General features: G+C 48.4%; 1 protein-coding gene across 1 annotated transcript in view; it reads right to left on the bottom strand.

Annotated features, from left to right (window-relative positions):
- Window positions 1–15,733, bottom strand: part of LOC143243262 (general transcription factor II-I repeat domain-containing protein 2A-like) — a 33,051-nt gene extending 17,318 nt beyond the window's left edge. The window contains exon 1 of the mRNA XM_076487111.1: window positions 15,596–15,733. Within this exon, the coding sequence (XP_076343226.1) occupies window positions 15,596–15,733 (138 nt within the window). The remainder of the gene's footprint in view (window positions 1–15,595) is intronic.
- Between the last annotated feature and the right edge of the window lie 6,205 nt (window positions 15,734–21,938).

Genomic DNA, 21,938 nt, shown 5'->3' with positions numbered 1-21,938 from the left:
CAAGAGGGAAGGTAGCTAGTCATCACCACCCACCGCCAACTTTTGGGCTACTCTTTTACTAACGAATAGTGGGATTGACCGTCACATTATAATGCTCCCATGGCTGAAAGGGCGAACGTGTTTGTTGCGGCCGGGATTCGAATCCGCAACTCTCGGATTACGAGTCAAATGCCTTAACACACTTGGCCAAAAAGTGTTTTTCATAGTAAAGCCACATCTGGCTATCTGTTGAGCCCAACGAGGGGAATTGAACCTCTGATTTTGGCATTGTGAATCCATAGACTTACCGCCGCACTCGGGAGAAGAAACCAAAGGGATATTTGTGCTCTACCCATCACGACTATCGAAACACGGTTTTTAGCAATATAAGTATGCAGACATACCGCTGTGCCAATGGGGAACTTTACATATTTATCATAAATAGTAGGTTTAATTCATTTTCACCGAGTTGTTATTGACAATAATAATTCAAATACCATATAAATTATACAAGTTTAATAAAAATAATTTTTACAAGAAGTAGTAATAGTGTGACTCAAAACTTACACAATATTTTAATCTCTAATATATGGTTTGTTTTCTGAATTTTGGAGCAAAACTACAAATGGCGATCTGCGTTAGCCGTACCTAATTTAGTGTAAGGCTGCAGGGAAGGCAGCTAGTCACTACTACCCACCGCCATCTCCTGGGCTACTTTTACCAAGAAATAGAGTGAGTAACTATCGTATAATAACGCCCACACGGCTGAAAGAGAGGCATGTTTACGAGTCGAGCGCCTGAACCAACTGGCCATGCCCGGCCTTAGTACATGTTAAGACTTAATATTAATAAATATTTTACCTTTAATATTAAGTTTATTTCAAAATAGAAAAGATACTTTTGTGAAAATATTTCTCAAATTTACTATTACCAATAATTTCATCTCTCTTTCATACTTATATATATAAAAGTTTGGACATATACAGAAAAATATCACACAAATACTATTTAAAAGCAGAAAACATAAACAAACTAACGGCATCACTCTACAAATTAACTAGTGCACCAACCAAATATATTTCACCTTACAACATATTTCAAGAATCACAAGTCACACAACAAAGTACTTAAAGGACAAAACTCACGTTAATACTATCTATTTTCTTTTTTAGGTCTCGGGCACAGGACAGGTAAAACTTTTTTACCTTTTTTGGTGGGTTTTATCGGCGCGCTCCTGTTTTCTCCCACAGCAAAATTTAGGCATTGGATCTTTTCCCCAACTGCTTAGTCCCCGTTGCTAGGGACATTTCCCCAACTGCTTACCCCGTAACTAGGGAAATTTCTCCTATTGAAAACACACCGTTGCTAGGGGCATTTACGACACTGCCTACTTCCGTTCCTAGGGACATGTCCCTCATTGCTTACCCCAGTTGCAGGGACATTTCCCACATGGCTTACCCCCGTTGCTAGAAACATTTCACACCTGGCTTACCCTCGTTTCTAGGGACATTTCCAGACTGAATACTTGAAGGAAAAATTTACCCACTGCTTACCCTTGTTGCTAGGAACATTTACGACATGACTTACCCCGTTGCTAGGGACAGTTCACGCACGGCTTACTACCCGTTGCTAGGGACATTTCACCTACTGCTTATCCTCCATTGCACATTTCGGACATTGCTTACCCCTCTTTGCTCGGGACTTTTCGAGACACTACTTATTCCCGTTTCTATGGGCATTTCCTCTCTGCTTACCCCGTTGCTACGGACATTTCCACACTGCTTTCATCCCCGTTGCTGGGGACATTTCCCACACTCCTTACCCCCGTTGCTGAGACATTTCCCTCACTGCTTACCCCCCATTGCTGGGAAATTTCATGCGCTGCTTACCCAACGTTGCTAGGGACATTTTATACACTGCTTACCCCGTTTGCTTGGAACATTCCCCACTGCTTACCCCGTTTCTGGGACAATTGACCCACTAGTTACCCCCGTTGCTTGGGACATTTCCCCACTGCTAACCCCCATTGCTAGGGACATTTCATACACTGCTTAACCCCGTGTCTAGGGACATTTCGCTCACTGCTTACCCCGTAGCTACGGAAATTTCCCTCACTGCTTACCCGCCGTTGTTAGGGACATTTCCCCAATACTACACCCCGTTGCTGGGGCATTTCACCCACTGCTTACCCTCCATTGCTAGGGACATTTCTCTAACTGCTTACTCCCCGTTGCAGGGAAATTTCCACAACTGCTTACCCCCGTTCCTGGGACATTTTCCTCTTGCTTACCCCATTGTTGCTATGGAAATTTTAATTGCTTACCCACGTTCGCAAGGGACATTTCCTCCACTGCATTCCCCGTTGCTGGGAAATTCCCTCACTTCTTACACCCCCGTTGCTAAAGACATTTCCCTCACTACTTACCTCCCGTTGCTGGGACATTTCACACATGATTTACCTCCATTACTAGGGACATTTCACTCCTGCTAACCTCCCCGTTGCTAGGGACATTTCCCATATGGCTTACCCCGTTGCTAGGGACATCTACCCTCTGCTTATCATCCGTTGCAGGGACATTTGACCCTGCTAAACACCCCGTTGCTAGGTATATTTCACCCACTGCTTTATCTCCGTTGCCAGGGACATCTCCCTCACAGCTAATTCACTGTTGCTACAGTCATTTCCAATACTGCTTACCCTGTTGCTAGGGACATTTCTTCCACTGCTTACCCACGTTTGTTGTGACATTTCCCACACTGCATATCCCCTGTTGTTAGTATCATTTCTCACACTAATTACCCCCGTTGCTAGGGACATTTCGCACATGGCTTACCCCCGTTGATGGGGTCATTTCCCTCTCTGCTTACCATCCGTTGCTAGGGACATTTGACACTGTTAAACACCCCGTTGCTGGGTGTATTTCACCCACTGCTTAATCCCCATTGCCATGGACATCTCCCTCACTGCTAATTCCTTGTTGCTACAGTCATTTCCACCACTGCTTACCCCTGTTGCTAGGGACATTTCCACCACTGCTTAATCTCCTTTGCTGGGGACATTTCCCACACTGCTTCCACATCGTTGCTATGGAAATATCCCCACTGTTTACACCACCGTTGCTAGGAACATTTCCCACACTGGTTACCCACGTTGATTGGGACATTTCTCTCACTGCATACCTCCCGTTGCTACGGATATTTTACAAAAGCTTGAACGCTGTTGCTAGGGACATTTCACACACTGCTTACCCCTTATTGCTAGGGATATTTCCCACACTGCTTACCCTCCGTTGCTAGGGACATTTACACACTGCTTACACCCGGTTGCTTGGGACATTTCACACACTGCTTACCCCCGTTGCTATGGATATTTACCACACTGCTTACACCCCAATGCTATAGACTTTTCCCACATGGATTACTGCCGATTATTACCCACTGCTTACCCCCTGTTGCTAGGAACATTTCACCCACTGCTTAACAACCGTTGGAATGGACATTTCCCAGTCTGCTTACCCCCCGTTTCAAGAGAAATTTCCCCAACAGAATAGCCCGTTGCTAAGAACATTTCCCCACTACTTACCCTCCGTTGTGGGGTATTTCTCTCACTACTTACAACCCGTTACTAGGGTCATTTCCCCACTGCTTTCTCTCCGTTGCTAGAGACATTTCCCACACTTTTACCCTTCTGTTGCTGGGAAATTTTCCACATGGCTTACTGACGTTGCTGGGGATATTTCCCTCATTGCATAACCCGTTGCAACGGACATTTCCAACATTGCTCACCACCGTTGCTAAAGACATTTCCCTCATTGCTTTCCTCCTGTTGTTAGGGACATTTCACACACAGTCTGACCCCCGTTGCTAGGGACATTTCACGCATGACTTCCCACCGTTGCTTGGGACATTTCACTCCCTGCTAACCCCCGTTGCTAGAGACATTTGCCTCCTGCTAAACCCCCGTTGCTTGGGACATTTCACACATGACTTCCCACCGTTTTTTGGAACATTTCACTTTCTGCTAACCCCCCGTTGCTAGAGACATTTCCTTCACTGCTTACACCCCGTTGCTGGGGAAATTTACCCCACAGAATAACCCCCATTGTTAGGGAAATTTTCCCCAATTCTTACCCACCTTTGCTGGGGACATTTCACCCACTACTTACTCCCCATTTCTGGGGACATTTCACACACTGTTTACCCTCCATTGCAGGGACATTTCCGACATTGCTAAACCCTTGTTGCAATGGACATTTCCACGACTGCTTACCACCCGTTGCTAGGGACATTTCACACTCTTCTTATCCTCCGTTGCTATGGACATTTCCACACTGCTTACCCCGTTGCTAGGGAAATTTCTCCCATTGAAAACACACCGTTGCTAGGGGCATTTACGACACTGCCTACTCCCGTTCCTAGGGACATGTCCCTCATTGCTTACTCACTATTGCCTGGGACATTTTCCCACACTTGATTACCCCGTTGCTAGGGAAATTTCCCTCACTGCTTACCCCCCGTTGCTAGGGACATTTCCCCACTACTTACCCCCGTTGCTAGGGACATTTCACCCACTGCTTACCCCCGTTGCTAGGGACATTTTTCTAACTGCTTACTCCCCGTTGCTAGGGACATTTCCCAACTGCTTACCCCCCGTTGCTGGGACATTTCACCCACTGCTTACCCCCCATTGCTGGGACATTTTTCTAACTGCTTACCCCCGTTGCAGGGACATTTCTCCACTGCTTACCCCCCGTTGCTGGGACATTTTCCTCTTGCTTACCCCATTGTTGCTATGGACATTTCCTAACCTGCTTACCCCCGTTGCTAGGGACATTTACCCACTGTTTACCCCCGTTGCTAGGGACATTTCCCTCCTGCTTACCCCCCGTTGCTGGGACATTTCCCCACTGCTTACCCCCCGTTGCTAGGGACATTTCCCTTCCCGTTGCTAGGGACATTTCCCTCACTGCTTACCCCGTTGCTAGGGACTTACCCCCGTTGCTAGGGACATTTTCCACCTGGGACATTTCCCACACTGCTTACCCCCGTTGCTAGGGACATTTCCCTCACTGCTTACCCCCCGTTGCTAGGGACATTTCCCACACTGCTTACCACCGTTGCTGGGACATTTCACACTGCTTACCCCCCGTTGCTAGGGACATTTCCCTCACTGCTTACCCCCGTTGCTAGGGACATTTCCACACTGCTTATCCTTCCGTTGCTAGGGACATTTCTCACACTGCTTACCCCCGTTGCTAGGGACATTTCCCCACTGCTTACCCCCGTTGCTAGGGACATTTCCCACACTGCTTACCCCTGTTGCTGGGACATTTCCACCACTGCTTACCACCGTTGCTAGGGACATTTCCCCACTGCATTTTACCTTACCACCGTTGCTAGGGACATTTCCCCACTGCTTACCCCCGTTGCTAGGGACATTTCGGACACTGCTTACCCCTGTTGCTAGGGACATTTTCGACACTGACCCCTGTTGGTAGGGACATTTTCCGACACTGCTTACCCCCGTTGCTAGGGACATTTCCCACACTATTTACCCCGTTGCTAGGGACATTTCACCCACTGCTTACCACCGTTGCTGGGGACATTTCTCCCACTGTTTTCCACCCGTTGCTGGGACATTTTCCCCACTGATTACCCCCGTTGCTAGGGACATTTCCCACTGGTTACTCCCCGTTGCTAGGGACATTTCCCCACTGCTTACTCCCGTTGCTAGGGACATTTTTAACTGTTTACCACACGTTGCTAGGGACATTTCCCCACTGTTTACCCCGTTGCTAGGGACATTTTACACTGAATACAACTCGTTGCTGGGAAATTTCCCCATTGCTTACCCCGTTGCTAGGAACATTTCCACACTGCTTACCCCCGTTGCTAGAGACATTTACACTGCTGCTTACCCCGTTGCTGGGACATTTACACTGCTTACCCCGTTGCTAGGGACATTTCTCACTGCTTTCCCCCGTTGCTGGGGACATTTCCACACTGCTTACCCCCCGTTGCTAGGGACATTTCCCCCACTGCTTACACCCGTTGCTTGGGACATTTCACACACTGCTTACCCCCGTTGCTGGGACATTTACCACACTGCTTACACCCCGTTGCTAGGGACATTTCCCCACTGCTTACTTCTGTTGCTAGGGACATTTCCCACTGCTTATCACCGTTGCTGGGACATTTCCTGCTTACCCCCTACTATATATATTTCCCTCACGCCTACTTCTGTTGCTATGGACATTTCACACTCCTTACCCCGCGTTGAGAGAGACATTTCTCCCTCTGCATACACCCGTTGGGAGGGACATTTCCCCACTAACTACCCGTTGCTGGGGTCATTTACCCCACTGCTTACGTTCGTTATTAGGGACATTTACCACTGTTTACCTCTGTTGCTAGAGACATTTCCTCACTGAATACACCTTGTTGCTGGGACATTTCCTTCACTGCTTACCCACGTTGCTAGGGACATTTCCCACTGCTTATCCCCGTTGCTGGGACATTTTAAACCACTGCTTACCACGTTGCTAGAAGGGACATTTTACACTGCTTACCCCTGTTGCTAGGGACATTTCCCCACTGCTGACCACCCGTTGCTGGGACATTTCCCCACTGCTAACTACCGCTTCTTAGGACATTTCTTCCCTGCTAACCCCGTTGCTTGGGACATTTCCCCACTGCTTACCCCCGTTGCTGGGACATTTCCACCACTGCTTATCCTCCATTGCACATTTCGCACATTGCTTACCCCTCTTTGCTCGGGACTTTTCAGACACTACTTATTCCCGTTTCTATGGACATTTCCTCTCTGCTGCTTACCCCCGTTGCTGGGACATTTCCACACTGCTTTCATCCCCGTTGCTGGGGACATTTTCCCACTTCTTACCCCCGTTGCTGGGGACATTTCCCTCACTGCTTACCCCCATTGCTGGGACATTTCATACGCTGCTTACCCAACGTTGCTAGGGACATTTTATACACTGCTTACCCCTTGTTTGCTTTGGACATTTCCCCACTGCTTACCCCCGTTTCTAGGGACATTTGACCCACTAGTTACCCCCGTTGCTTGGGACATTTCCCCACTGCTACCCGTTGCCCCCCATTGCTAGGGACATTTCATACACTGCTTAACCCCGTGTCTAGGGACATTTCGCCCACTGTTTACCCTATTGCCAAGCTACGGAAATTTCCCTCACTGCTTACCCCCCGTTGTTAGGGACATTTCCCCAATACTACACCCCGTTGCTGGGGCATTTCACCCACTGCTTACCCTCCATTGCTAGGGACATTTCTCTAACTGCTTACTCCCCGTTGCAGGGAAATTTCCACAACTGCTTACCCCCGTTCCTGGGACATTTTCCTCTTGCTTACCCCATTGTTGCTATGGAATTTTTAATTGCTTACCCACGTTGCAAGGGACATTTCCTCCACTGCATTCCCCGTTGCTGGGAGATTCCCCTCACTTCTTACACCCCGTTGCTAAAGACATTTCCCTCACTACTTAACTCCCGTTGCTGGGACATTTCACACATGATTTACCTCCATTACTAGGGACATTTCACTCCCTGCTAACCTCCCCGTTGCTAGGGACATTTCCCATATGGCTTAACCCCGTTGCTAGGGACATCTACCCCTCTGCTTATCATCCGTTGCAGGGACATTTGACCCTGCTTAACACCCCGTTGCTAGGTATATTTCACCCACTGCTTTATCTCCGTTGCCAGGGACATCTCCCTCACAGCTAATTCACTGTTGCTACAGTCATTTCCACTACTGCTTACCCCTGTTGCTAGGGACATTTCTTCCACTGCTTACCCCCCGTTGGTAGTGACATTTCCCACACTGCATATCCCCTGTTGTTAGTATCATTTCTCACACTAATAACCCCCGTTGCTAGGGACATTTCGCACATGGCTTACCCCCGTTGATGGGGTCATTTCACTCTCTGCTTACCATCCGTTGCTAGGGACATTTGACACTGTTAAACACCCCGTTGCTAGGTGCATTTCACCCACTACTTAATCCCCATTGCCATGGACATCTCCCTCACTGCTAATTCCTTGTTGCTACAGTCATTTCCACCACTGCTTACCCCTGTTGCTAGGGACATTTCCACCACTGCTTAATCTCCTTTGCTAGGGACATTTCCCACACTGCTTCCACATCGTTGCTATGGAAATATCCCCCACTGTTTACACCACCGTTGCTAGGAACATTTCCCACACTGGTTACCCACGTTGATTAGGACATTTCTCTCACTGCATACCTCCCGTTGCTACGGATATTTTACAAAAAGCTTGAACGCTGTTGCTAGGGACATTTCACACACTGCTTACCCCTTATTGCTAGGGATATTTCCCACACTGCTTACCCTCCCGTTGCTAGGGACATTTACACACTGCTTACACCCGGTTGCTTGGGACATTTCACACACTGCTTACCCCCGTTGCTATGGATATTTACCACACTGCTTACACCCCAATGCTATAGACTTTTCCCACATGGATTACTGCCGATTATTACCCACTGCTTACCCCCTGTTGCTAGGAACATTTCACCCACTGCTTAACAACCGTTGGAATGGACATTTCCCAGTCTGCTTACCCCCCGTTTCAAGAGAAATTTCCCCAACAGAATAGCCCCGTTGCTAAGAACATTTCCCCCACTACTTACCCTCCGTTGTGAGGGGTATTTCTCTCACTACTTACAACCCGTTACTAGGATCATTTCCCCCACTGCTTTCTCTCCGTTGCTAGAGACATTTCCCACACTTTTTACCCTTCTGTTGCTAGGGAAATTTTCCACATGGCTTACTGACGTTGCTAGGGATATTTCCCTCATTGCATAACCCGTTGCAACGGACATTTCCAACATTGCTCACCACCGTTGCTAAAGACATTTCCCTCATTGCTTTCCTCCTGTTGTTAGGGACATTTCACACAGTCTGACCCCGTTGCTAGGGACATTTCACGCATGACTTCCCACCGTTGCTTGGGACATTTCACTCCCTGCTAACCCCCGTTGCTAGAGACATTTGCCTCCTGCTAAACCCCCGTTGCTTGGGACATTTCACACATGACTTCCCACCGTTTTTTGGAACATTTCACTTTCTGCTAACCCCCCGTTGCTAGAGACATTTCCTTCACTGCTTACACCCGTTGCTGGGGAAATTTCCCCACTGAATAACCCCCATTGTTAGGGGATTTCCCCCATTCTTACCCACCTTTGCTGGGGACATTTCACCCACTATTTACTCCCTGTTGCTAGGGACATTTCTCCCACTGCTTACCCCCGTTGCTAGGGACATTTACCACCAGTTGCTGGGACATTTCCCACACCTAACCCCTTGTTGCAATGGACATTTCCACACTGCTTACCACCCGTTGCTAGGGACATTTCACACACTGCTTACCCCTCGTTGCTAGGGACATTTCCCTCACTGCTTACCCCTGTTGCTGGGGACATTTCCCACATTACCCCGTTGCTAGGACATTTACGACACTGCTTACCCTGTTGCTAGGGACATTTCCCCCTACTGCTTACCACCATTGCTGGGACATTTTCCCCACTGCTTTTCCACCCGTTGCTGGGACATTTCCACACTGCTTATCCCCGTTGCTAGGGACATTTCCCCTCTGCTTACACCCCCGTTGCTAGGGACATTTCACCCACTGCTTACCCCCCATTGCTAGGGACATTTCTTACCACTTTGCTTTTCTCCCCGTTGCTAGGGACATTTCGACACTGCTTACCCTCGTTGCTAGGGACATTTTCCCCACTGCTTACCCCATTGTTTGGGACATTTCCCCATTGCATACCCCGTTGTTGCTAGGGACATTTCCTCCACTGAAATCCCCGTTGCTAGGGAATTTCCCCCACTGCTTACACCCCCGTTGCTAGGGACATTTCCCCACTGAATAACCCCGTTGCTAGAAACATTGAAATCACTATTTACCCTCAGTGCTTGGGACATTTCCACTGCTTACACTCGTTGCCAGGGACATTTCCCCACTGCTAACCCCGTTGCTAGGACATTTCCCCACTGCTTACCCTCGTTGCTAGGGACATTTCCCCGACTGCTTAATCCCCCGTTGCTAGGGACATTTTCCTACTGTTTACCTCCGTTTGCTGGGACATTTACCACACTTTTAACCCTGTTGCTAGGGACATTTCCCCACTGCTTTACTCCGTTGATAGGGACATTTCCTTCACTGCTTACCCACGTTGCTAGGGACATTTAACCACTGATTATCACCGTTGCTAGGGACATTTCGGACACTGCTTACCCCCGTTTTAAGGACATTTCCTCCACTGTTTACCACCGTTGTTGGGACATTTTCCCTACTGTTTACACCCCGTTGCTAAGGACATTTCACCCACTGCTTAACCCCATTGCTGGGGACATTTCCCCACTGCTTACCCCGTTGCTGGGGACATTTCCCCACTGCTTACCCCTCGTTGCTAGGACATTGAACCCACTGCTTATCTCCGTTGCTAGGGACATTTCGGACACTGCTTACCACCTTGTTGCTAGGGACATTTCCCCCACTGCTTACCCTGTTGCTAGGGACATTTCCACACTATTTACCCCGTTGCTAGGGACATTTCATCACTGTGCTTACCACCGTTGCTAGGGACATTTCCCCCACTGCTTACACCCGTTGCTAGGGACATTTCCCCACACTGCTTACCCCCGTTGCTAGGGACATTTCCCCACTGCTTACCTCCGTTGCTAGGGACATTTCTCCACTGTTTACCCCCGTTGCTTGGGACATTTCACCCACTGCTTACTCCCGTTGCTAGGGACATTTCCCCACTGTTTACCACCCGTTGCTAGGGACATTTCCCCACTGTTTACCCCGTTGCTGGGACATTTCCCACTGCTTAACTCCGTTGCTGGGACATTTCCCCACTGCTTACCCCCCGTTGCTGGGACATTTCCCACTGCTTACCCCTGTTGCTAGGGACATTTCCCCACTGCTTACCACGTTGCTAGGGACATTTCCGACACTGCTTACCCTCGTTGCTAGGGACATTTCCCCACTGCTTACCTCCGTTGCTAGGGACATTTCCTCACTGCTTACCCCCGTTGCTTACTCCCGTTGCTAGGACATTTCCCCCACTGCTTACCCCGTTGCTAGGGACACTTTACCTCCGTTGCTATAGACATTTCAGACACTGCTTACCCATCTGTTGCTAGGGACATTTCGGACACTGCTTACCACTCGTTTGCTGGGACATTTCCCCACTGTTTACCTCCGTTGCTAGGGACATTTCTACACTGCTTACTCCCGTTGCTGGGACATTTCTCACTGCTTACCCCCGTTGCTAGGGACATTTCCCCACTGTTTACCTCCCGTTGCTAGGGACATTTCACCACACTGCTTACCACCGTTGCTAGGGACATTTCCCCACTGCTTACCCCGTTGCTAGGGACATTTCCCACACTGCTTACCCGTTGCTAGGGACATTTCCACACTGTTTACCCAGTTGCTAGGGACATTTCCCCACTGCTTACCCCTGTTGCTAGGGACATTTCCTACCCACTGCTTACCCCGTTGCTAGGGACATTTCCCCACTGCTTACCACCCTGTTGCCAAGGACATTTCCCCACTGCTTACCCCGTTGCTAGGGACATTTCCCCACTGTTTACCACCGTTGCTAGGGACATTTTCCACACTGCTTACCCCCGTTGCTAGGGACATTTCCGACATTGCTTACCCCGTTGCTAGGGACATTTCGGACACTGCTTACCCCCGTTGCTAGGGACATTTCCACTGCTTACCCCACGTTGCTAAGGACATTTCCTTCACTGCTTACCCCCGTTGCTAGGGACATTTCAAACACTGTTTGCCCCGTTGCTAGGGACATTTCCCACACTGCTTACCTCCCGTTGCTAGGGACATTTCCCCACTGCTTTACCACTGTTGCTTGGGGACATTTCCCCACTGTTTACCCCGTTACTACAGGAGTATCTGAGGACATTGAACCCACTGCTTACATCGTTGCTGGAACATTTCGGACACTGTTTACTCCTGTTGCTAGGGACATTTCACACTGCTTACCCCTGTTGCTAGTAAAAAATATATACCCGACACTGCTTTCCCTGTTGCACTTTTTACCCCGTTGCTGAAACATTTCCCCCACTGCTTACCAATGTTGCTAGGGACATTTCTCCCACTGCTTATCACCGTTGCTAGGGATATTTCTGACACTGCTTACCACCCCATTACTAGGGACATTTTCCCACTGCTTCCACCTGTTGCTAGGGACATTTGCCCACTCCTTACAGCTCCTTGCTGGGAGACATTTCCCCTCTGCTTACCTCCTGTTGCTAGGGACATTTCCCTCACTGCTAACCATCCGTTGCTAGGGACACTTCCCCATTTCTTACTTCCGTTGGTAGGGACATTTACCTCACTGTTTACCTCCGTTGCTAGGGACATTTCCTACACTGAATACACCCCGTTGCTAAGGACATTTCCCCACTGCTTATCCCAGTTGCCTAGGGACATTTAACCCACTGCTTACCCCGTTGCTAGGGACATTTCATTTCCCACTGCTTGCACAACGTTGCTAGGGGACATTTGCCCCCACTGTACTGCTAGGGACATTTCTCCCACTGTTTACCACCCTGTTTGCTGGGACATTTCCCCACTGTTTACCCCCCGTTGCTAGGGACATTTCCCACTGAAAACAACTCGTTGCTTGGGACATTTCCCCACTGTTTACCCTCGTTGCTAAGGACATTTCCCCGCTGTTTAACTTTATTGCTAGGGACATTTCAGGACACTGCTTACCTCACGTTGCTAGGGACATTTCGGACACTGCTTACCTTACGTTTCTAGGGACATTTCGACACAACCACCCGTTCCATTTCAACTACTTTTCCCTGTTGCTGGGACATTTCCCCATGCTTACCCCCGTTGCTGGGACATTTCGTTCCTACTGCTTACCCCGTTGCTAGGGACATTTCCCCACTGCTTATCACCGTTGCTAGGGACATTTCGGACACTGCTTACCCCAGTTGCTATATACATTTCAAACCTCACGCCTGCTTCTTTGTACTGAAAACTTTGCACCTCCTTAGCCCCCCTTGCTAGGGACATTTCCCCACTGTTTACACCGTTGCTAGGGACATTTCCCCACTCTTACTACCCGTTGCTAGGGACACTTTTCCTTTGCTTACGTTCGTTACTAGGGACATTTACCCCACTGTTTACCTCCGTTGTTAGGGACATTTCCTCACTGGATACACCTTGTTGCTGGGACATTTCCCTCACTGCTTATCCACGTTGCTAGAGACATTTAAACCACTACTTACCACGTTGCTGGAAATTTTTCCCACTGCTTACCCCTGTTGCTGGGGTCATTTCCCCACTGCTTACCCGTTGCTGGGACATTTCGGACACTTCTTAACACACGTTGCTGGGACATTTACACTGCTAACCTGTGGACCCTTCTTAGAAACACTTCTGTTTCTTTGACTGCTTACCCCACGTTGCTAGGGACATTTACCTTACTGTTTAACTCCATTGCTAGGGACATTTTCCCACTGCTTACACCCGTTGCTAGGGACATTTCCCCACTGCTTACCCTCCGTTGCTGGGACATTTCGGACCACTGCTTACCATCGTTGCTAAGGACATTTTCGACACTGCTTACTCCTGTTGCTAGGGACATTTCGGCTGCTTACTTTCCGTTGTTTGGGACATTTCCCCACTTTTACCCCTGTTACTAGGGTCATTTCCACTACTAACTACTTGTTGCTAGGGACATTTCCCTCAGTGCTTACTCCCGTTGCTAGGGACATTTCCCCACTGTTTACCCACATTGCTGGGGACATTTCGTTTACTGTTTACAACCCATTGCTAGGGACATTTCCATTTGAAACCAACTCGTTGCTAAAGAAATTTCCCCACTGCTTACCGCCGTTGCTAAGGGGATTTTCCCTACCTCTTTCCCCGTTGCTAGGGACATTTTACCCACCTGCTTACCGTTGCCGTTGCTAGGGACATTTAGGGACACATCCCACTTCTTATTCTGTTGCTGGGCACATTTCCCTCACTGCTAACCATCCGTTTTAGGGACATTTCCCCCATTTCTTACTTCCGTTGGTAGGGGGACTGTTTTCCCGTTGCTACTGACATTTCTACACTGAATACCCCGTTGCTAAGAACATTTCCCCACTGCTTATCCCAGTTGCTAAGGACATTAAACCCACTGCTTACCCCGTTGCTAAGGACATTTCGGACACTGCTTACTCCCGTTGCTAGGGACATTTCCCACAGTGCTTACTCCCGTTGCTAGGGACATTTCCCCACTGTTTACCACCCTTTGCTAGGGACATTTCCCAAATGTTTACCCCCCATTGCCAGGGACATTTCCATCAAAAAAACATCTCGTTCCTAGGGAAATTTTCCCCACTGCTTTCCCTCGTTGCTAAGGACATTTTCCCCGACTGTTTATCTTTGTTGCAGGGGACATTTCATGGACACTGTTTGCTCACGTTTCTAGGGACATTTTCGACACATTTTACCACCCCGTTGCATGGGGACATTTCCCAAACTGCTTACCATGTTGCTAGGGACATTTCCCCACTGTTTACACAAGTGTTCTAGGACATTGAACCCACTGCTTACATCCCGTTGATAAGAACATTTCGGACTACTTTTACTCCAATTGCTAGGGACATTTCGGCACTGCTTACCTTCCACTGTTTGGGACATTTCCTCATTTTTTACTCCTGTTACTAGGGACATTTCCACTGCACTCCTTTTTGCTGGGACATTTCCCTCAGTGCTTACTCCCGTTGCTAGGGACATTTCCCCACTGTTTACCACACATTGCTGGAAACATTTCGTTTACTGTTTACACCCCATTGCTAGGGACATTTCCATTTGAAACCAACTCGTTGCGAAAGAAATTTCCCCACTGCTTACCACCGTTGCTAGGGACATTTTCCCCACCTCTTTCCCCGTTTCTAGAGACATTTTACCCACTGCTTACATTCGTTGCTAGGGACATTTACCCCTCTTCTTATTCCGTTGCTAGGCACATTTCCTCACTGTTTTTTTACCCATCCGTTGCTAGGGACATTTACCCCCTGTTTCTTACTTACCCGTTGCTAGGGACATTTCGGACACTGCTTACTTCCGTTGCTAGGGACATTTCCCCACTGCTTACCCCCGTTGCTAAGGACATTTTCCACACTGCTTACCCCGTTGCTAGGGACATTTCCCCACTGCTTACTCCCGTTGCTAGGGACATTTTCCTCACTGCTTACCATCCGTTGCTAGGGACATTTCCCGCATTTCTTACCTCCGTTGGTAGGGACATTTCCCCACTGTTTACCTCCCTGTTGCTAGGGACATTTCCACCACTGTTTACCCCGTTGCTAGGGACATTTCCCCACTGCTTACCCTCGTTGCTAGGGACATTTCCAACACTGCTTACCCCGTTGCTGGACATTTCCACCTGCTTACCACCCGTTGCTAGGGACATTTCCCCACTGTTTACACCCCAGGTTGCTAGGGACATTTCCCCTGTTTAACCTGTTTACCCATTGTTACACCCTGTTGGACATTTCCCCACTGCTTACTCCTGTTGCTAAGGACATTTCCAATATTTCATTGCTGGGTCCTTTCACGTTGCTGGGACATTTCCGACCCAACTTACCACCCGTTGCTAGGCGACATTTCTCCCTGCTTACTTCCATTGCTAGGACATTTCTCCCCATTGAATACTTATTCACCCGTTGCTAGGGACATTTCCCCACTGCTTACCCCATTGCTGGGACATTTCCCCACTGATTACCCTCATTTGCTGGGACATTTCCACCACTGGGCCATCCGTTTGCTAAGAACATTCCCCACTTCTTACTCCCATTTGCTAGGACATTTCTCACTGCTTAACCCGTTGCTAGGGACATTTCTTCCCACTGCTTACCCCGTTGCTGGGGACATTTCAGACTGCTATTAACCCGTTGCTAAGGACATTTTCCTACACTGCTTACCCCGTTGCTAGGGACATTTTCCTGCACTGTTTACCCCGTTGCTAGGGACATTTCCTTTTCTAAGATACAACACAGTTGCTAGGGACATTTCCACTACTGTTTACCTCTTATTGCTAGGGACATTTCCACTGCTTACTCCTGTTGCTAGGGACATTTCTCACACTGCTTACCCCGTTGCTGGTGACATTTCCACAACTGCTTTACATCCCTTGCTCGGGACATTTTCCCACTGCTTACCACCCTGTTGCTGGGGACATTTCCATTACTGCTTCCCCCGTTGTTTAGCAAGGATATTTACCCCACTGCTTACCCCCACGTTGCTAGGGACATTTCCTCCACTGCTTACCCCTGTTGCTAGGGACATTTCTCCCATTGCTTATCCCGTTGCTATGGACTCATTTCCGGACACTGCTTTTGCTCCCACCCGTTTCTAGGGACATTTCCGACACTGTTTGCCACCACGTTGCTGGGACATTCCCCAACTGCCTTACTCCTGTTGCTAGGGATCATTTCCAACAATCTTACCCCTGTTACTAGGGGCATTTCTTCCTAACTGCTTACCCCATGTTGCTAGGGACATTTCCCCCACTGTTTACCCTTGTTGCTAGGGACATTTCCCACACTGCTTACCCCAGTTGCTAGGGACATTTCTCCCTGCTTACCCCGTTGCTGGGGACATTTCCAACACTGCTTACCACCGTTGCTGAGACATTTCAGGGACACTTCTTACACCCCGTTGCTAGGGACATTTCGAACACCTGCTACTCTCTCGTTGCTGGGACATTTCCAACACTGTTTTTCCCCGTTGCTAGGGACATTTCCTTTACTGTTTACCCACTATTGCTAAGGACATTTCCCCCACTGCTTACACCCGTTGCTAGGACATTTTAGACACTGTTTACCCCTCGTTGCTAGGACATTTCCGACACTGTTTACCACCCGTTGCTAGGGACAATTCATTACCTACCCATTGCTTAGGGACATTACTTCACATGTTTATCCCATTGGTTGGGACATTTTCCCACTGCTATCCCACATGCTATTAGGGTCATTTCCTTCATTTCTTACCTCCGTTGCTAGGGACATTTACCTCACTGCTTACCTCTGTTGCTAGGGACATTTCTAAATACTGAATTCACCCGTTGCTGCTAGGACATTTCCCCTGCTGTTTACCAGGTTGCTGGGGACATTTCCTACACTGAGATACCTCCATTGCTGAAAACATTTTACACTGCTTACCCCAGTTGACAGGGATTATCCAACACTGCTTTCTCACGTTGCTAGAGACATTTCCACACTTACCCCCGTTGCTAGGGACATTTTCCTACTTACCCCTTGCCAGGGACATTTCTTTTTTTCCTGCTTACCCCCCGTTGCTTGGGGACATTTCGTTCACTGCTTTACCCCGTTCCTATGGACATTTCCCCCACTGCTTACCCTCGTTGCTAAGGACATTTCGGACACTGCTTTACCCCGTTGCTATGGACATTTCTGACACTGCTTATCGCTGTTTGCTCGGGACATTCCTGACCACTGCCTACCTACTGTTGCTGGGGACATTTCCCCACTGCTTACCCCCGTTGCTAGGGACATTTCCCACTGTTTAATTTCGTTGCTAGGAACATTTCCCCACTTTTTACCACGTTGCTAGGACATTTCCCCACTCTTAACCACGTTGCTAGGGATATTTTGACACTAACCCCTGTTGCTTCACGTTTCTAGGGACTTTTCCTTACTGCTTTCCACCCGTTTATGGACATTTTTCCCCACTGTTTAACTCCGTTGCTAGGGACATTTCACACTGCTTACTAGTTGCTAGGAACCCACTGCTTACCCCCATTGCTGGGAAATTTCTCCCACTGCTTACCCCCTTTGCTAGGGACATTTCCCCACTGCTAACCATCCGTTTCTGGGACCTTCCCATTTCTTACTTCCATTGGTGGGGACATTTACCTCACTGTTTACCTCCGTTGCTGGGGACATTTCCTACACTGAATACAACCCGTTGCTCAGGATATTTCCTCCTGCTTGCACCCCAGTTGCCAAGGACATTTTACCCACTGCTTACCCCGTTGCTGGGGACATTTCCGACTCTGCTTAACAAACGTTGCTGGGGGACGTTTCAGACCCTGCTTACCTCCATTGCTAAGACATTTCCCACTGCTTACTTCCCATTGCTAAGGACATTTCTCCTAGTGCTTTCTCCCGTTGCTGGGACATTTCCCAACTGTTTACACACCCTGTGCGACGGACATTTCCCCACTGCTTTATCACCTGCGTAGCTAGGGACATTTCCATTTGAAAACAACTCGTTGCTGGGGAGATTTCCTACTACTTTCCTCGTTGCTGGGACATTTCCTCCGCTGTTTACCTTTATTCCGAGGACATTTCGGACATTGCTTACCCCGTTGCTAGGACATTTCGGACAGCACCGTTTCCTAGGGACATTTCCGACACAACTTACCACCCGTTCGAGACATTTCCCCAACTACTTATTCCCGTTGTTGGGATCATTATCCCACATTTACCCCGTTGCTAGGGACATTTCGTAAACTGCTTACCCCATTGCTGGGACATTTCCACCACTGTTTAACCCGATTGCCAAGCACATTAAACTACACTGCTTACCACGTTGTTAGGGAACATTTCAAACACTGTTTGCTCACTTTGCTAGGGACATTTCCCGCACTGTTTACTTTTTTTGCTGGGACATTTCCCCATTGCTTATCACCGTTGCTGGGATATTTTACCCACTTTTAATTCCATTGCTACGGACCTTTTCCTACTGATTACTTCCGTTGCTGGGGACATTTCCCTTTAACACTGCTTACCCACGTTGCTAGGGATGTTTCATCTAACTGAATTTTTTACCCTGTTGCACGTTTGCTTAGGGACATATTTCTCTAACCCACTGCTTTACCCCTGTTTATGGACATTTTCCCCACTGTTTAACTCCGTTGCTAGGGACATTTTCACACTGAATACATCTCATTGCTAGGGGACATTTCCCCACTGCTTACCCCATTGCTCAGGGACATTTTCCACTGCTTACTTCCTGTTGCTATGGATATTTCCCCAATGCTTACTCCCGTTGCTAGGGACATTTTTCCACTGTTAACACCGTTGCTATGGACATTTTCCCCACTGTTTAATCCCCGTTGCTAGTGACATTTCCCATCTGAAAACAACTCGTTGCTGGAAAAAATTTCCACTACTTACCCTCCCTGTTGATGGAGACATTTCCCCACTGCTTACCTTCGTTGCTAGGGACATTTTGGACACTGCTTACCCCTGTTGCTGGGGTTATTTTCCCCATACCGTTGTATCATCCCATTGCTAAGGACATATCCGACACTGCTTACTTCCTGTTCTGGGGACATTTCCTTCACTGTCTACCCTTGCTGCTAGGGACATTTCGGGACTCTTCTTACCCCTGTTGCTGAGAGATTTGCACACTGCTTTTCCAGTTGGTCAGGACATTCTTTCCTCTGCTTACCCCCGTTGCTAAAAACGTTTTTCCCTTCTTATCCCGTTGGGAGGGACATTGCCTCTACTGTTTACTCGTTGCTTAGGGACATTTCCCCATCAGATACACCCGTTGCTAGGGTTATTTCCCTCAATGCTTAACCATTTGCCAAAAGAAACATTTCCTCTACTCTTTACTCCGTTGTTGGGACATTTCCCTACTGTAATGCACCCGCGTTGCTAGGGACATTTCCTTCCACTGCTTACCCATGTTGCTGGGACATTTTCTACTGAATACTTATCCCGTTGCTGGACACATATACCTGGCTTCTACACCCCGTTTCTGGCAAAGACCTTTTCCCTGCTTACCCCTGTTTGGTGACATTTCCGACACTGCTTACCCCGGTGCTAGGGACGTTCCTCCACTGCTACATCCCTGTTGCTGGGGACATTTCTTACTGCTTACCGCCGTTGCTAAAATATTTCCCCACCCTGTTGCTAGGGGACATTTCCCCCACTGCTGACCACCGTTGCTAGGGACATTTCCCCACTGCTTACACCACGTTTGCTGGATATTTTTATACTGTTTACACCGTTGCTTGGGACATTTTACCTTACTGCTTTCCACCCGTTGCTATGGACATTTCCCCACTGTTTACTCCCGTTGCTAGGGACATTTTAACACTGACTTACATCCTCGTTGCTAGGGACATTTCCCCACTGCTTTACCCCGTTGCTAGGACATTTCCCTCTTTTACTCACCCGTTCCTGGGACATTTTCACACTACTTACAATCGGTTTCTGGGGACATTTCCCACTCAATACTTGTCATTGCTGGGTTTCCCCACTGCTTACCCCAGTTGCTAGAGGACATTTGCCCCTCTATCTTACTCCGTTGCTGGGACATTTCCCCTCTCTTAACCCGGTTGCTGGGGACATTTTCCCATTTCTGCTTCCCATTTATAGGGACATTTTGATCTGCTTACTCCCATTGCTAGGTCCACCTTCCCCACTGCTATTTACCCCTGTTTCTAGGACAAACTTCCCCATTTACCCCTGTTACTAGAGATATTCTTCCCACTGCTTGCCCGTTGCTAGGGATTTACCCCAATATTTCACCAATTGCTGGGATCCTTTTCACCCTGATTACCTCTGTTTGCTGGGACTTTTTCCCCTACTGCCTTCCACACGTTGCAAGGGACATTTCCCCACTGCTTACCCCCGTTCCTAGGGACAGTTCCCACACTGCTCACCCCCGTTGCTAAGGACATTTCAACAACTGTTTCACCACTGCTTGCTGCTGGACATTTCCCATACTGTTTACCCCTGTTGCTAGGGACATTTCTGATCTGTTGACACCTCGTTGCTAGGGACACTTTCCCACACTTGTTGTTATCCTTGTTGCTAAGGACATTTCCCCACTGCTTACCCGTTGCTAGGGACATTTCGGACACTGCATTAACCCGTTACTAGGGACATTTCCCACTGCTTACCCCGTTGCTAGGGACGTTTCCACCACTGTTTATCCCGGTTCTGAGTGACATATTTTCCACTGCTTTTCCCCGTTGCTAGACATTTCTTCCACTGCTTACCTACGTTTAGTAGGGACATTTCCCCAATGCTTACCCACGTTGCTGGGGACATTTCCTACTGCTTACCCCTGTTGCTAGGGACATTTCCTTTGCTTATTACCCCCGTTTCTAGGGACATCGCCACATTCCCCTGTTGCTAGGGACATTTACCTCATGTTTACAATCCGTTGCTAGGACATTTCTCCACACTGCTTGCACCCCGTTGCTAGGACATTTTCCTTGTTGCTTACCTTGTTGCTAGGACATTTTGGACACAGATTAACTGTTGCTCCGTGGGACATTTCCACACTGCTTACCACTGTTGCTAGGGACATTTCCACTGCTTACCATGATTGCTAGGGTCATTTTCTCCCACTGCATTACCCTGTTGCTAGGGTCATTTCTCCCACTGCTTCCCAGTTACTGGGACATTTCCCCTGTTACTCCGTTGCTAGGGACATTTCTCCCACTGAATACCCCGTTGGTAGAGATATTTCCCCTACTTGCTACTCATTGCTAAGGATATTTACCCAATACTTGTTGCTTGCGGGTCCTTTTACATGTTGCTAAGGGCATTTCCTCTTCTTAACCCGTTGCTGGAGGGCATTTCCCCCACTGCTTAACTCCGTTGCTGGGACATTTCTCCATTGAATACACCCCACGTTTAACTAGAAATATTTGCTCCCTACCTTACTCATGTTGCTAGGGATATTTCCCTAATATTTCCCCAATTGCTTGGGACCTTTTCACCACTGATTACCTGTGTTGCTGGGGGCATTTCCCTCTTCTTAACCCCGTTGCTACGGACATTTCCTACTGCTTTCCTCAGGTTGCTAGAGACATTTCCCACTGATACCCCGACCTAGGGGAGATTTCTGACACTGTCACCGTTT

Source organism: Tachypleus tridentatus, unplaced genomic scaffold, assembly GCF_004210375.1.
Source record: "Tachypleus tridentatus isolate NWPU-2018 unplaced genomic scaffold, ASM421037v1 Hic_cluster_2, whole genome shotgun sequence".
Classification (NCBI taxonomy): Eukaryota; Metazoa; Arthropoda; class Merostomata; order Xiphosura; family Limulidae; genus Tachypleus; species Tachypleus tridentatus.
The sequence above is the reverse complement of the archived record's forward strand: the minus strand, read 5'-3'. Positions and strand labels throughout refer to the sequence as shown.